Below are 17,541 nucleotides of genomic sequence, written 5' to 3'. Positions count from 1 at the left end.
ATCTCTAGATCAGATGATTAAGCCAAGACATTAGGGTATGAAACCTGGTTATTCATATGCCTGGGTCTCAGTAGGATGTCAGAAGATTAGTATCGAATTGCCTCTATCCTCACCAGTCTGACCTACCCTGATTGGGAGGGGAGAAGGAGAATCTAACATGCTACTAGCAGATATCTCTGGGAAAGAGGGTCAAGAGGAAGATCATGCAGAAAGGCAAGGTTGGGTGGGGAAGAGACTTGGGTGCTATGGTGGCTGTCAGGAAAGGAGTGTCCCTGAGAGGACGGCCAACCTTATTGCACCCTTCAGCGTCCGGAGCTGGGCAACCATGTCCGAGAGACAGTGCTCCTGAAAATTCAAAACAGCAGAGTCTTTATAAAGCCAGCCAGCCTGAAAGCAGGGATAGGGGAGGGGCAGAGAGAACCACCCCTTCTTCCCAAGAGGAAGGAGGAAGGAATCACCCTTGAATCCTGGAAGAAAGGAGATTGAGGAAAAACTAGACACTCAATAGGAGCAGCCTGTATGAGGACGGAACACAGCCTTGAATATTCTGGGACACTGAATGTGACATTCACACTGTCCAGAATCAGTATGAAATCCAAATCTGAGAAATAAAAGATTTGGCTCTTCTATTTTTGGTGATCTGAACATCAGTAACAGCAGATCAAGGCAAAATCAAAAGATCCAATGGAAAAAAAGATCACCAGAAGAAATGGTTTGTTATTTCTACGCAGCTTTCAAGACTGCTGCTTTCTTCAACCTATGTCCTCTGTTGGGGAAAATTTTCTGTGAGAAAACAAAGATGGCGGACTGTCTCTCACCTGGTGGTTCTCACTGTCCACCGGCAGCTTCTTCTTCTCAACCACTTGATCCCTAGGAGAAGATAAAAGTGTTATTTAGTTCACTCATGAAATTTCTTCATCTGAAATGGATTACCAATTGTAGATTTAGGTTATAAGGTTCCTTCTGAGTTGAGTAACTGAGGGTGCCTTCCTAAACTCTGCCACTGAAGAGAGAGGTCCAATGCCCCATCAAAAGAGAGAGAGGGGGAAAGGAAGGTGAGAGACAGAAGACAATCATGTGTTAGACACTCAGGAGATGATTAGAAGGAAGAAAGAATTAGGAGAACAGAAGTGAGAGGGAAATCATTCAAAGCCAAAAAAGAAAGATAGGTCCTCTCTCTTCTTAAAACTCCCCCTGTCCTGCTAGGAAGGGTCAAGTCCCCTCTACTGTATGATCTAAAACCTTAGGTATACTCAACTGTTTTTTAGCTTTGTTCAAGTACAGGTCTTCATCGATGAGTTCTTGTTCCTCTGGAACAGAGCATCTCCTGCAGTGCAGAGAAGAAATCATCTTTGGGAAACAAAATGTGCCCTTTGGTTTTACCCTTTGCTTTCCTTACAGCTATAATGAGGCAGGTCATAGAGGTTCACAACCCTTTGGCACTACAGAGTTCAGATTCCACCCACATTACAAAACCTGTGTGCCATGTTACCATGCATCAATTCTTTTTCGTTGTTGTTTTTTTTTTTTTTTTTTTTTAAAGATTTTATTTATTTATTTGACAGAGAGAAATCACAAGTAGATGGAAAGGCAGGCAGAGAGAGAGAGAGTGAGAGAGGGAAGCAGGCTCCCTGCTGAGCAGAGAGCCCGATGCGGGACTCGATCCCAGGACCCTGAGATCATGACCTGAGCCGAAGGCAGCGGCTTAACCCACTGAGCCACCCAGGCACCCTTTCGTTGTTGTTTTAAAAGATTTTGTTTATTTGAGAAAAAGTGAGAGGGAGAGAGAGTGCATATGAGCACGAGCACAAACCAGGGAGGGGGGCACAGGCAGAGGGAGAAGCAGACTCCCTGCTGAGCAGGAAGCCAGATGCAGGACTCAATCCCAAGACCCTGGGATCATGACCTGAGCCAAATGCAGATGCTTTACCGACTGAGGGCACCTAGATGTCCAACATGTAGCAATTCTTACTTCAAGGCATACCATCATCTAATTTTTGGTGCATATGTACCTTTCCCCCAGGACATACAAAGTACTTGACAGCTACAAAATTCCTATGATGGGGCATGGCAAGAAGCATAATCTCTATTTTTACACAATGGATTTCAAGGATGAGAGAGACCTGCCTGAGGTTCCACACACAGAGATGATTGCTGAGACCAGAACCTGGGTCATACGCCTCATGTTTATGAAGAAAGTAATTCCCAAGGTGCAGTCTAGAAGCATGAGACTCCCTAAACTAAGTGATGATACCTGAAGAAGAAAATCAGAGGTGATGACAGAGGGAAGCAATAAGGGATTAGGAGCTTACATTGTAAAAGCAAAATAGTGGAGACTAGAGCAAAAAGAGGATTCTATAAATGGAAATACATCTGTTATATGTAGAGCACAAGAAGAGAATCTTAGGAGTAAACACTAAAAGGAGTACTAGAAAATGTATTCAGTGATCTAAAGCAATCCTAGAACAAATAAACAGAAATCCGTAATGACTGGAAACCCTATGTTATACCCATTTTATAAGGAGGCATTTCTTAGAAGGCTATGTCTCCTGAACTAAAGTGTAAACTGACAGAAGATCCAGGCTTCAAAAATGAGACTCCTGAGCACTTAGTCCCATGTTCTAGTCCTACCATCCTGGTTACTGTCCAGGGAGAGGGGCTTAGGTACATCTGCAGATGATGGGGGAATGCTTACTCATCACACACCTAGACCTCACTTACTTAATTTCCTCCATTTTGAACACTTTTCCTAAAATGCATACCGTGTTTTAGTACCTTTTTTACTATCAGCATTTATCCCACAGGGGGAAAACAATATTAAGAAAGTCAGAGCTGAAGTGAAGCAAACCGTACTATTATTTTAAACCTGTGTGACTACTGAGTCAAATCGGAGTATCTGTTAAACCGAAATGAATGCTCACGGATATGCCAGGCAGTATCCAGATGTTAGATGCTGCAAGGGACATGTGCACAGACGGCATTAAATGCACAACAGGTATCATGATAGATTTAGGCAGCGGAAGGGAAGCATATGAAGAAAATCATCAACTCCACCTGAAGTGTAAAGCCCTTGTTCTCAAGTAGTTTACAATCATTTGGAGAGCCAAAGTATATACATATGAACACTATCTAAAGAATACAAAACAGTATGTGAACAAATGTCAAGAATTAAACACCACAGGAAGCCAGCATAAAATCACTGTAAACTATTGTCAACAGGAGAAGTACCACACAAGAATACTTCAGCTTCCCAGATGGATAAGATTTCGACAGGCAGATGGAATGCAGAAACACAGTAAGCAAGGAGAATGACACTCTCAAGTCATGGAGGAGGGAACAAGTATGGCGCGTGCAGGGAACACTGGTGCCACAGGCCTAGCGAAAGCATACAATTTGTGTTAAGCTACAGTGAAAACTAAGGCTGGATAGGTAAGGTGGGATCAGTTAGCAAGGGGCTCGGATGCCAGGCTGCAGAGTGTAGACTTGAGATCAAGTGTTTTAAGTGGGCAAAATGAACGTAAGGGAGTGGGGTTCCGGTTATGGAGTAAGTCCTGGGAATGAAAGCTACAGCAAGGGGAATATGGTCACTGATCCTGACATAGTGCTATATGGGGACAAATGGGAGCCACACTCGTGACAGCAGAATGGATAGACTTGTTGAATTACTATGCTTGTGTCAGACATCTGAAACCAATGTAACGTTATAGGTCAACTATACTCAGAAAAACTTTTTTAAAAAGTGTTTTAGAATATAGAGACAAATCAGGAATGTTCCCTAACACAGTACTGAGTCCCAACCTTACCTGTACTTTGGATGGGAATTATAGTAACAAAACCATCTTGCAGGTAATGTAGACGGATCAACCTTGCCAGGAAGCTTCCTCCATTTAAGACACTCGTCACACTGTACCCATGTCTGGTCAGGAATCTTCCTGAAAGAAGGAAAACAGAAATATGACTGCGTATATCCTAGATCTGTGCCCTTACGTTAGAAAGTCACACCCCAAAAGTGAAAGAACAAAATTTTATATAGGAAATGTGTTAGAACTGTTATGTTATGGTCAGGGTGTCTAAAATATGCATCTTGGGGGCAGCTGGGAGGCTCAGAGGGTTAAGCCTCTGCCTTCAGCTCAGGTCATGATCTCAGGGTCCTGGGACAGAGCCCCATATTGGGCTCTCTGCTCAGCAGGGAGCCTGCTCCTCGCCCTCTCTCTGCCTGCTTGTGATCTCTTTCTCTCTCTGTGTTAAATAAATAAAATCTTTAAAAAATATGCATCTTGAACTTCACAAATAAAATAATAATAGAACTATACCAGATATGGAGATGAAAAATTATAACAAGTATTAAGAAGGTAAGCTACCATTATTTTTGGAAGTAAATAATATTTATCCAGAATCACTTGTTTTAAACAAACAAGATGATCATTTTAACTCTAAAATTATTAGGAAAAAATCTATATACACATCAATATATAAATATATATATTATATGTTAAATATATATATAATATGTTAAATATATATATTTAACAATATTACCAAGAACCAAAACCCACAGAAATCATTTTATTTGCTTCTATCCAGCTGTGCAACAGGCTTAAAGTGCATTTGTAGGAGTCACAGAAGAATCATCATCACAAAATCTCCCCCATTTCCCTACAGACTCCCTAGTCCTCTCTTTTTTCTGTTCAAAAGTCTTTGTTTATACCTCAGTCAAAACTTTATTAGGTTGGTATTCCCAACATTCATCTTAAAAACATCCTATAAATGTGATTAAATTTCCTAACTAGATATGGTAGCTCCAGTCCAACAACTGGTTGAATTAAGGTAATATCCTTCCAGAGTTGTACACAAAGCCACTCCCATCCCTGCCAGGAAGCTTAACCCAGTGAACTATATCGCATCGTGAATGTGTTTCTCTGTGAAAGGAGGTGGTCTGTGTATAGGAGCAGTCAGCATCCAAGGAATGTAAAGCAGACTAGAGGGAAATGACTGGAGAAAAGAAGCAGAAAGAGGGCAGAGGGGCATCAAGGGCTGATTTGAGAAACATGTAAATGTTAGCCTAGAGCAAGATGTGTGTATATTACATTTATACCATTCTTCTAATAGCCATTTCAACAAAGTGATACGGTTCTTTTATGTCTTAGTTCAATGTTCTCCTTATCTTTTTTTTTTTTTAAGAGAGAGAGCGCGTACGCACACGTGCAAGCAGGAGGTGGTAAGGAGGGGAAGGGGCAGAGGCAGAGGGAGAGACTCTTAAGCAGGTTCCATGCCCAGCACAGAGCCTTATGTGGGGCTCGATCTCACAACCCTGAGCTCATGACCTGAGCTGAAATTGAGAGTCAGATGCTTAACCGAATGAGCCACCCAGGTGCCCCTTCCTTATGTTTTTAAATGATGCTTTTTTTCTAGCTATAAAAATACAAGATGAGGGCACCTGGGTGGCTCAGTGGGTTAAGCCGCTGCCTTCGGCTCAGGTCATGATCTCAGGGTCCTGGGATCGAGTCCCGCATCGGGCTCTCTGCTCAGCAGGGAGCCTGCTTCCTTCTCTCTCTGCCTGCCTCTCAGTGTACTTGTGATTTCTCTCTGTCAAATAAATAAATAAAATCTTTAAAAAAAAATACAAGATGATAGAAAAACTGGAAAATACATAAAGATATAAAAAAGAAAAGACACTCTTATTTCTACAACTCAAAGACAATGTCCTCTTCTTGTTTAAAACTCTGTTTTAACGAAGAGAGTTCATACACATTTCTGGATATACAGCTTCCTATCTCCTGGTTCCAGGCTGCCCCAGCCTTGTAACCTCTGAGCTCTAAGCTCAGGCCTGACCTCTGGTGTCCATATATTTCCACACAGCCACTGTTTTTTGCAAAAAGCACTTCTAGCAGGAGTGGTGGGCAGAGGAAAGGTCCTATTAGCTTTGGTTTTACATGGAGGTGCACAGAAGAGCTGCTTGCAGAAGCACGTCAATATTACTGCCTTGGAGGCAAGCATTAGAGACAGCAACTCCTTGCCTCAGGTTATATCAAACCATGGTAGATCCTTCCACCCAGGCAGACAGGAGAGGCATTTAGTTTGTGCTTGCAATAAATGGGTAGTTAAAGGGGTTAGACCATATTTCCCTCACTGCATCCTTCCAGAAGAGTGTCATGGCTAAAAACTTGGGTTTGGGGGGCTGACTGCCTATATTTGAGCCTTGTATCTACCACTTTCTACTTGTTTCATCTTGAGCAAGTTATTTAAGCTCTCAGTGTACCAGTGTCTGCATTAGTAAACAGGTAAAAGTATGATTCTGTCTCCCTCATAGGGTTGTTGTAATGACCAAATAAATGAAACTACATGTAAAGAACTTAGACCAGGGCCTGGCATATAAGTACTCAATAAATAATAGTAATTATTACGATTCTGCCTCCAGAAAAGTTGTGTAACACATACACACACACTCCAGCAATATATGAACATCTGCTTCATTGCATTAATTACCACTTATGTGAAAGGCAAAAAAAAAAAAGGCATCTTGTCTAGGTTGGCATTTCTTTGAAAACCACAGAGGCAGGACATGAGCAGAGATCTTCAGAATAAGACAGTGATTTACACAATAGCCGATCATGTTGCCTTCAGAAGGAAATTCTGTATCATTCATTTACCTGATAACTTCCATTTAAAAAACCCCCCACAGGTGACAATCCCCAAAATGAACTTCTAACACTCTAATCTTTGTCATGATGGTGGTGTAACTGATTACGTACGTGTTGTTACACATTCTATCCTCTGTTTTATGCTCCCATGCTGGCTCACTGAGGCATGTCATCCTGATCCAAAGTTCTGTAACTCCCTATCTTTGATTCAATAAATTCTACCTTTTTCTGGTATGCTGGGTTCTTTACTTCTACCCTCAAATTCCTTGGTACAGGCCCAACAATGTTCCCTAAGATTAAAGAGAAAGGAAGTTTGCTAACACTTCTGAACACGTACTATATGCCAGGTACTATGCTAAAAATGTTATGCTACCTAATTTCATATTCTCAGGGAGGTGAAGTGTGACTTACTTACCCAAACTCACCAAACCATTAAGAACTAGATCCAGATTTTCAACCCACAAGTGTCTCATTTAAATGGCTTCATCTTCCACTATATCACACTGCCTGTAGGATAAACTCACAGTCCTAAACTCTTCACATTAATGAGCCAAACCACACATGTGTTCAACCAGAATGAAGAGGTCTAGAGAATGATGGAATTAGTACCTGTGGTTTCCTATTATTAGTTCATTAAAGTTGCATATGTGAAAAGCACCATCTTACCCTTGTCCCTTCCACTCGCTCTATCGACATCACCCCTAATACTTTTTATGTTCGTATTTACTACTCACGATATTGGCCTGGTGATGGCTGAGGTCTCAAAATTCTCTTGGAATGTCTTTTCCTTCCAATAAGAATTGAGCTTCTGGGCAAGGGCATTTATTGTCAAGCTGAAAGAAAAAGCAAGTAGAAGGACATCAATGCTGAGGATCTGTCAAACAATTTCATGATCTTTGAGATGCTCCCATTTAAGAGAAGCTGACAATGTAGACTATTCAGTCTAAGTCTGAACAACTATACTTCCAGAAACTAGGATGGGAATCCACGGCCTTTGCAAATTACATGTATAAAATGACAGTCATCATGTTGAGTGGTCACGTTGGTTGCAAAGGTAAAATGGCCACAAGTCCTAAAAAGTACTGTGTTCTCCAGATATTCAGGGTTTTGAGAATCATGAGGTGGGAGAGCTGACATTATTGACAATGATGGAAGACTAAATTGCAGAGCGAGGACAGAGCCATACTGATAAGTTGATGGGGAGCTGCTCCGACGGTCCGATAACTCCAGGTAAACAATTTAGGACCCAGTTGAAAGTTAGAGGATCACATATCAAATACTGCACCCTACTTATTACAAATCAATCCAATCCTAACTTAGAAATGTGTATATAGCTCTTCACTCAAATGTTGATCACAGAAGTTAGGGCACCAATGGACAACAAAGCCCCCTTCAACCCTCCACTGAGCATTTGTTAGTGGAGGCTGGACCCCAGCTCTGGCTCTGGCTCTTTCTCCTTTATCCCTCCTCCCCAATGAACAACAGTAAACCTAGGGTCAAACGATGTTATGTGTATAAGTCAAAACCTGAATTTTACTTTTAAAAACTGCCAATTTAAAATGGCTGCTCTATATTTAATTCTATAACCTAGTGTTACACCTAACTGTAGAGCTGTACACACCTGAAATACTACAAATATAGTATTTTTAAAAAAAATCTCTGGACTCCATGCATCATTCCCAAAGGTATTATAGACCTCTTCTCTCCTTAAGAGGTATTCTTCCTTACTTCCACCTTACTAATATTGTTAAATTCTTTTTTTAAATTTTTTTTTAAAGATTTTATTTATTTATTTGACAGAGAGAGATCACAGTAGACAGAGAGGCAGGCAGAGAGAGAGAGGGAAGCAGGCTCCCTGCTGAGCAGAGAGCCCAATGAGGGACTCGATCCCAGGACCCTGAGATCATGACCTGAGCCGAAGGCAGCGGCTTAACCCACTGAGCCACCCAGGTGCCCTTAAGTTAGATTCTGACTACACAGAGAAGAGTAATCATTTGTGAGCTCCCCTATAAACACTCCCCTCCAAGCTACTAAAAACTCACACTTCTCTGTCTGTATCTTTCCTTCAAGTCACAGATGAAGAATTATTCCTTGTTTTCTCTTACCATGCTATTTTAAAACTATTTTTTAAAAGATTTTATTTATTTGTCAGAGAGAGAGAGAGGGAATGCATGCATGCATAAGCAGAAGGAGCAGGAGGCAGAGGAAGAAGCAGCAGAGGGAGCTCTGCAGCTCTGCAGCTCCCCACTGAACAGTGAGCCTGACGCGGGTCTCGGTCGCAGGATCCAGGGATCATGACCTGATCTGAAGGCAGACACTTAACTGACTGAGCCACCCAGGTGCCTCTTAAAACTATTTTTAAAAGGAGATTAGATGGGATTCTGGAAAGATGATGGAGTAGGAAGCACCAGGAATCTATTCCCCCACCTAGACAGCCACTGCACTAGCAGAACTGCCTGAACTATTTGGAACTCTAGAGTCTACTGATGGCTTGCAACTTTTGGGAGAAGCCTTGAACAGTACATGGGCAAATTTCAGCTCTCAGAACAGGAATAGCTACCATCTCCCATCCACAGACCCATGGCAGGCAGCTGTGCACACATTTTAGGAGCAACCTGCAGGATCCAGGATAGGCAAAAACAGACTGCCCTCCAAATATTGGGGATATGGACTCTGATAGCTATTTGCTGCTCCTGATCACAGATCATGTAATCCCATGGTTGCCACAAAGAGAATAGCTATAAAATGTACACAAAAAGAAATGAGGAATAAATTTTCACTACAAAAAAAATAAACAATACAAAATAAGACAGTAATACAGGAAATGAAGGACAAAAAGAAAATCTTCTAAGCCATACAGAAAACAGAGCAAAATGCAAGAAGTCCTTCCTTATCCCTAAGTGCTTTAAATGTAAATGGTTAAACTCTCCAATCAAAAACAGAGAGTGGTGGAATGGGTCAAAAAACAAACACAAAAAAAGACATGATGTCAATTTATGCTGCCCACGGGAGATGAACTTCAGATTAAAAAAGACACAAATAGATTGAAAGTGAAAGGATGTTCCGTGTAAATACTAACCAAAAGAGAAAATGGTGGCTATACTAATGTCCAACGAAACAGACTATAAGTCACAAAGGGCTAGAATGTGGAAAACAACCTAAGTGTCTGCCAATGGATGAATGGATAAACAAAATGTATTGTGCGTGTGCATGTTTGTACACGTATAGATATACACACAGACACACACACAGACACTAGGCCATTATACGTCCTTAAAAAGAGGAAATTCTGACACATGCTACAACAGGCATGAAGCTTGAGGACATTATGTTAAAGGAAGCCAGTCTCAAAAAGACAAATTACTATATGATTTCACTTAAATGAGGTAGTCAGAGTAGTCAAAATCATAGAGACAGAAAGGAGAACGGGGGCTGCTTGGGGCTGAGGGAAGTGGAATGGGACTTACTGTTTAATAGGCACAGAGTTTCCATTTTACAAGATGACAACAGTTCTGGGGCTGGATGGTGGTGATGGTTGTAAAACAGTGTGAATGTTCTTTTTTTAAAAAATTTTATTTATTTATTTGATAGACAGAGATCACAAGTAGGCAGAGAAGCAGGTAGAGAGGGAGAGGAGGAAGCAGGCTCCCCGCTGAGCAGAGATCCCGATGTGGGGCTCGATCCCAGGACCCTGAGATCATGACCTGAGCTGAAGACAAAGGCTTAACCACTGAGCCACCCAGGTGCTCCACAGTGTGAATGTTCTTAATGCCACTTAACAATACACTTAAAAATGGTTAGGATGGTAAATTTTATGGTACATGTATTTTTCCACAATTAAAAAAAAAAACTGGAGGAAAAAAGGGAAAAGATTATGTGACTGCCAGGGACTGGGGTGACTGCTAATGGACAAGAGGTCACTTTTTGGGATGGTAGAAATGTTCTGGAGTTCAATGGTGGTGATGACTGCACAGGTTATGAATATACTAAAACCACTATAGTGTTCACTTAATAATGGTGACATTTATAGTATGCGAATTATACTTTTACCAAAAAGAAAAATAAAAGTCTGTTCTCATGTATTCAGGTAAAATTTACACAGAGTAAAAATAATCTTGTTAAGTGTGTAGTTCTAACAGTTTCGACAAATGTATACAGTCACGTAACCGCCATCTCAACCAAGATACTGTTACCATGTATTCTAAAATCCCTTTTCTTCTCAAAAAACCCTGGCTTGACTCTACAGTTCTATTCATCTCCATCCTTTTACTTCTCCAATCCTGGTATATGTGGCCTACACCCACTACCCCCTCTTCATTCTCCTGTCTTAACCCGCTATGGTCTAGTTTCCACCATCGTCACTCCACAAGACTGTTCCTTTTCCCAAAGTAGAGTCATTACTCTATCAATGATCCTGCCAATGTCTCAGTGTACTCAATTTGAGTCCTTGCAATGATCTTGGACTCTGCCCTCTCCTTTATATGTCTTACATAGTACGTCACCAAAATCACTTGAACTTTTCTTCACATCTGTCCTATACTTTTCTTCACAGCTACTCTTATTTCAGACATTCATCTCAGACCTATGTTATTACTCCAAGAGCCTTTAATCCTTCCTTCAATCCATCCTGGGCCCTGTTTCCTGATTTATCAGCTGACGTAATTCATGTAAAGCACCTTAAAAACCATAAAGCAGTATATAGTTATAACATAGTATATCCTTAAGATAGAAGGGTTTCAAGTCATTCCACCATTCAAGAATACACAATGGAGTCTCACTGTCTACGGTATCAGCTACTCTACCCAACAGTCCTGTAAGACAGAAGTTCTCAAACCTTCTCAGTTCGTGGCACCCTTTGTGTCTCAAGTTTTTCACGGCATCCTCAGGTCAAAAGCAATATGTACCAGTTCCAGTTACTAAACAGTTAGGTCCAAACAATTTAATATCGATTTGAAAAAATAATACATATAAATTGAAAAGGAAATTTTTATTTCATTCTTAAACAGCCACAATTACTACTGGGATGGATATGTGTGCATGCCTGTTGGGCAGTGTACCACTGCTCAAACCTTGGAATGAAACGACACGGCTTCCCTCACTTTTTCTTCAATGTTGACTTGCCTATATTACTTTTTATCACAACAACCGCTAAACACCCAGACTTGCAAAGATATGATATAATCAAAAGGAACGCAACAGATTTTGTTATCTGGCAATGGGGTGGTGCTGTAACAAATACCCACAAATGTGGAAGCAGCTTTAGATCTGAGCGGTAGGCAGAGGCTGGAAGAATTTGAGGACCCAGACTGAAATGGCCGAGACTATAGAACCTAGATTCTAGATTGAGCAGATGGTTAGTAGAAATATGGATGTTAAACAGCCATCCCCCTGGTGAGGGCTCATAAGGAAGGAGGGGTGTGGTGGAGAAAATGCAAATTTCCTCAGAATACCTTCATCACTGGGAACCGACCGTTAGCAGAATCACGGATGATAAGATAGGTGCTGCTGCTGAAGGCCCAGGAGGAAATGAGGAACATGCTACTGAGAAATTTGAGGGAACGTGATCCTTGTTACATCGCAGCAGAGAGCTCAGCAGAACTGTGTCCAACAGTTCTGTGGAAAGCAGAACTTGTAAATGGTGACACTGGACATTTAGCTGAGGAGATTTCCAAGCAAAGTGTTGGAAGTGTGGCCTAGTGTCTTCTTGCTGCTTACATAAAAAGGTGGGGAGAAAACAAATATATTGAGAGAGAACTATTAGACAAAAAGGAACCAGGACTTCATGATTTTGGAAATCCTCAGCCTATCCAGACTGAAGAAGATGCTAAAATTGAGACATTCACTGTCAGGAAAGCCTGCTCTAGAGAAAAAGCCAAGGCTGTGCCTAGAAAACCTTTTGCTAATATCTTGGATCAAAAAGTCAGTGTATTCAGTCACACAAAAAGCTCTTTGAAAAGCTTAAAAATGTGACTCAGATCTTCACAGCCATCTCAGCAGAAGCCAAGAATAGAAATAGGATTATCTAGGAAAGACCCGTCAAGAGCTTCTAGTCTGACTGAATGAATATCCACGACATACGTGGGAGACCCACAAGGGAATTGAGGTTGGCATACTGGCACTCACACTGCCCCAGTGGACTGAAGGGATGGAGAGAGTATAACACTGAAAGAAGGCTGGTGGACCTCCAAAACTCTAGAGTCAGGAAATAGGCTGATGAGGCTCCTGAGCTGCACAGACATGCTCCCTTTCCTGAAAAAGTTAAGAGGACTCCAAGGGTGCAGCCATGAGCCCAGAGGGTAGAGCATGAGGTCTGCAGGATGAAGATGCAAGCCCTAGATTTGTCGCAGGACTTGAAATTCAATGGAATTAGTTTGGCTGGACTTTGAAGTGGTTTGAGACCTGTGGCTCCGCTTTCCTTCCATTTTCCTCCGTTTGAGCTGGAATATCTGTAACTGGTATCCTATGCCTGTATCACCATTATATTTTAGAGGGAAATACAAAAACAAATAAAGGACACAGCTGCAGAGGGAGAGGAATTTTGCCACAGGATGCATCAGACCCACATCTGATTTAGATGATGAGATTTGGGGATTGTGAGGTGCTGACATTAAGATGAGGGTTTAGACTTGAGTCACTGTAACAGTTGAGAGTTTGGGGATGTTGGGATGGGGCAAATATATTCTGCAGGTGAGGTATAAGTGGATCTTTGGAGGCCAGGGAGCAGGCTGTGGTAAATGGAATGATGGTCCTCCAAAGACGCCTATGTCCTAGTCCTGGGAACCTGTGACTGTATCAGGTTACCTGGCAAAGGGGAATTAAGGTTGCAGATGGAATTAAGGTTACTTACTTACCAGTTGACCTTAAAAGAGGGAGATTATCCTGAATTATCCAGTGTAATCACAAGGGGCCTTAAAAGGAGAAGAGTGAAGGGGAAGAGTCAGAAGCAGAGGAGCAGATGTGATGACAGATAGAAGCAAGTCATCGGAGAGATGTGATGTGAGAGGGACTCCACCCACCACTGATGGCTCTGAAGATGCAGGAAGAGGGCCACGTACAGGCCAAGGAATGCCAGCCCTCTCGAAGTTGGAAATGGCAAGGGAATGGATTCTCCCCTTGAGTCCCCAGGAAGGAATGCAGCCCTGCTAACACCTTAAGTTTAGCCTAGTGAGATTTGCATTGGACTTCTAAACTACAGAACTCGAAGACAATAAATGAGCATTGTCTTAAGCGGCGAAGTGAGTAGTGATTTGTTCTAGCAGAAAGAGGAAACAACTTCTAGGATTTATAGGCAGAAGTCAAGTATCACTGTAGTTCCCTCAAAATTTTCAAATATCCTATGAATCCTCTGTGACTTCTTTAAGTGCAGCTTGACATGCTGTTTGGGAACTGTGGCTCTAGGACAGTGCTCAGCATACAGCCTGTAGGCCAAATTCAGGCCATTGCCTGCTTTTGTAAAAAAAACAAAAACAAAACCAAAACACTGTACTGGACACAGTTCATTCCTTTACTTCTTGTCTAGCGCTGCTTTTATAGGACAGCAGAACTGAGCAGTTGTGACAGAGACCATATGGCCCACAAACCCTCAAATACTTATTTCCTGGCCCTTCACAGGAAAAGGATGTCAACTCCTGCTCTAGGAAGACGGCTCTGCTCTATCTAGTAGACTATATTTTCCTTCCCTCTAGCTGTCTCCTCTTAGCCCCACTCCCTATACTCTCAGCATTCTAAGTTCCTGTCATTACTTTAGATCATGCTGTAGCCCCATCCTGGAATTCCCTTCCTCCTGTTTCTAAGTCCTATATCTTTTCAGACAAATCTCAAATCACACCTTCCACCTAAAACCTTCCCTATCTGCTCTATCAGGGCATTTTTTTCCCATACCATATAAGGTTTTGGCTGATGACACGGCCATTTTATTGCTCTCCAAATTGTTTTATGTATGTGACAACTCATTTTTCTTAATTTTTATTTTTTAAATTTCTTTTCAGTGTTCCAGGATTTATTGTTTATGCACTTTTTAAAATTTTTATTTTTTTAATTTCTTTTCAGTGTTCCAGAATTTATTGTTTATGCACCACACCCAGTGCTTCATGCAATTCGTGCCCTTCACAATACCCACCACCAGGCTCACCCAACCTCCCATCCCCGACAATTCATCATTATAAATTGACTGTAAGCTCCTCAAAGACAGCAACCATGTCTTGAATTTCTCTGGAAAATTCCACAAAGCCCAGCCACTGTGCCATGCACCGGGGAGGTGCTCAGTGGTGTTCATTTATTTCTTAAGCTGAAATTCATTCTAAAAATGTTGTCAGTTTGAGCCCTGGTAGTTGCAACTGAAATCTGATATCCACAACTATTAAGAGTGATATTACAGTTGATTTATTTGTAGACATTCCAGCACTGTGATGGCTGGTATCTCTTTTAGCATTTGCAGGTTTTTTTATTTATAATTATTCTTTAGTATTATCACAGAGCTAGTCTCTATTCAAATATCCTCAAATGTCATGCATTTGCAGTTTTAATATCTATAATACTCAGGATGAATTTCTGATAGCAGACAGCTTTCTCTAATCCCCTTCTCAAAGTTCCCTAATTTTTTTTTTAACTAAACATCTTTTCTTTTACATAAAATACAGTAAAAAAGAATCATGATGCCAGAACTGGAATAAAAGTAATGCAAATTTATTATCCTCAAAAGACTGTATATAGCATAGTATACTAGTTTACTGTTTTTAATAAAATGTGTAGCAGATATTAAGCTACTTGAGGCAAAAATCCTAGATGTTTATAGTCAAATAAACCTACTGTCTATAGACTATCTCTGTTTGAATGCCCTGCAACCACCTCAAGCTCATCGTGCTAAAATGAAACATCACAAGCCAAGGTTTAATATCTCTAAAATTTCAAAAGTAGATGGGGGTGTGTGACAGAGAGGATATAAAAGAATGTTAAGTGATGTTTAGTATCTAATATTTGGATGTCACAAGTCTTAACTATTTGGTTAATCAATAGAAAGTCACTGTTCCTTTCACTCAAGAGAAATAGAATGACTTAGCTCTGAGACTTGTCAAACTGACGTCATTTCTAAACTTTCACCCTCAAGAGTCAAGTTCTACTCAAAGATCTCTGTTCTGGACCAGACTCACATTCAAAAGGCCATTTTACTTATATGGAGGGCAGGCAGTTACCATACCCACTGAGTAGCCCTAGAGATCAAGAACCAATTGCCCTGAATTAATTTAGGGTTGCCATCCAAACAGCTGTCTCTTTTTCAAGCACTAAACCTAAAATTCCTATGGTTTCTGACAAATTGGAGCAGAAGAGTTAACTAATTTTGTTACAGTTTTTTTTTGTGTGTGTGTGTATGCCAAAAGAGATTTGGGGAAATACTTTCCCCCCACTCTAAAATTTGCTACTGAGGCTTCAAGGAGAGCAGCACCAAATGTCCTCATACCTTCTCTCTCCTTATTCCCAGAACATCACTTGCCCCTTCATGCCTATTCTTCCTGGTCCTTAGAATGTCCCTGCCCTATTTGTCCACCTAGCCAACTCCAATTTCTCCCTCAAGTTTAAGCTCAAATAGGATCTGCTTTGTGATGAATGACTCCTTTAGGTGTATTTAAAGGCTCTTCCCATTTTGCATGTATCCTCCATTGAAGCAATTATTTTATAGGTATGTGAGTTTCTTATTTGCATATATCTCATGCCATTTGTTCACAGACATCAAGGATTCTTACCTTTCATTCTTCTGTCCCTAGTACCTAGCACATTGGAGATATCTCATACTTGATGAAAAAGGAATGAATGACCCATCCCTCCTGAAAAGTTTTACAATAAACTATTTTATCCTGGCTTTATTGATTCCTTTTTTTGTCTTCTAAAAATATCCTTGCTGCTTCAGCCTCAACATCAAGTTCCTTTCTGATTCTTTTCTCGTCTCACCTATGAAATCTAGATGCGTCTATGAAAACACATATCTTTCCCGCTGCTTTCCTCTCAATCTGTTCACTGGCTTCAAGAAACTCTTTGGAACAAATTTCAAACTGCGGCTTTTTTCCCCCCAACATATTCGATACCTGCAGATCCTTTCATCCCTTTTCATTAAGATTAATCCCAACTCTTTGTTTCACTACAAGTATTTTAGGAAATGACTCCCATATTCTCTCTGTACTTTTTAAAGGTAAGGTTTATCTCTAGTGGGCGCTCTCTATCAGGTATCAGTAAGTTTTAATTGAAAAGTCAAATCATTTTATCTCTAATCTTGGAAGAGAGGTTTGAAGGAGTTCTTAGTTAACTCATCTTGCTGGCTTTTAGAGATGATTTTAGAAGTTTCAGAGAATAGAAGAGAATTTTATCTGAAGAAACTATCAGAAACATGTCAGGCTGGGAGTGACTCACCGGTACTCTTTGGTGTACTCAAAGTCTTGTTTGTTGTAGGCGGGTTTTAAGAAATTGCACTCGATGACTCCAATTACTCCCACACCTTCTCCATGAGTTGGCTTCGAAAAAAATATTAATTTCAACACTTACATTACTGTTGATGGTCTGGAGACATTTCCTTTTTATTTTAGGCAGTAATAGAAAGGTTACATAACTTTCAAAGGCAAGGAAAGTACAGCAACATCTAGAGAAATACTCAGAATGTACTTCAACAAACTGCAAGTATTAGACTGAACTGGCACCTTTGACCAATTCTAAGGCAAAGATTTTCAAACTATGATCCATAGAATCTCTAGGATTTTCCAGGGATTAATTGCCATCTCTACTTAATACACACTATTTCTACCTTCATCCGTTTTATATTATGGGATGGCCATAAGATTTCTTTGAACAAAGAATGACAATGCTAAAAAACAGAACAAAACAAAACAAAATCAAGGCCACGTACTACTGTTCT

At 40.8% G+C, this 17,541-nt stretch overlaps 1 protein-coding gene across 4 annotated transcripts in view; it reads right to left on the bottom strand.

Annotated features, from left to right (window-relative positions):
• MORC4 (MORC family CW-type zinc finger 4) overlaps positions 1–17,541 on the bottom strand; it is a 52,473-nt gene that overhangs the window by 14,284 nt on the left and 20,648 nt on the right. For all 4 annotated transcript variants that reach the window (XM_004769002.3, XM_004769004.3, XM_013064837.2 and 1 more), the window contains 5 exons: positions 17,043–17,143; positions 7,376–7,474; positions 3,804–3,932; positions 1,259–1,327; positions 819–870 (listed from right to left, as the gene is read on the bottom strand). In XM_004769002.3, coding sequence (XP_004769059.1) covers positions 819–870; positions 1,259–1,327; positions 3,804–3,932; positions 7,376–7,474; positions 17,043–17,143 — 450 coding nt within the window. The remainder of the gene's footprint in view (positions 1–818; positions 871–1,258; positions 1,328–3,803; positions 3,933–7,375; positions 7,475–17,042; positions 17,144–17,541) is intronic.

This window comes from Mustela putorius, unplaced genomic scaffold (genome assembly GCF_011764305.1).
Source record: "Mustela putorius furo isolate JIRA1106 unplaced genomic scaffold, ASM1176430v1.1 tig00003901_pilon_pilon_pilon, whole genome shotgun sequence".
In the NCBI taxonomy this organism is placed as follows: domain Eukaryota; kingdom Metazoa; phylum Chordata; class Mammalia; order Carnivora; family Mustelidae; genus Mustela; species Mustela putorius.
The sequence above is the reverse complement of the archived record's forward strand: the minus strand, read 5'-3'. Positions and strand labels throughout refer to the sequence as shown.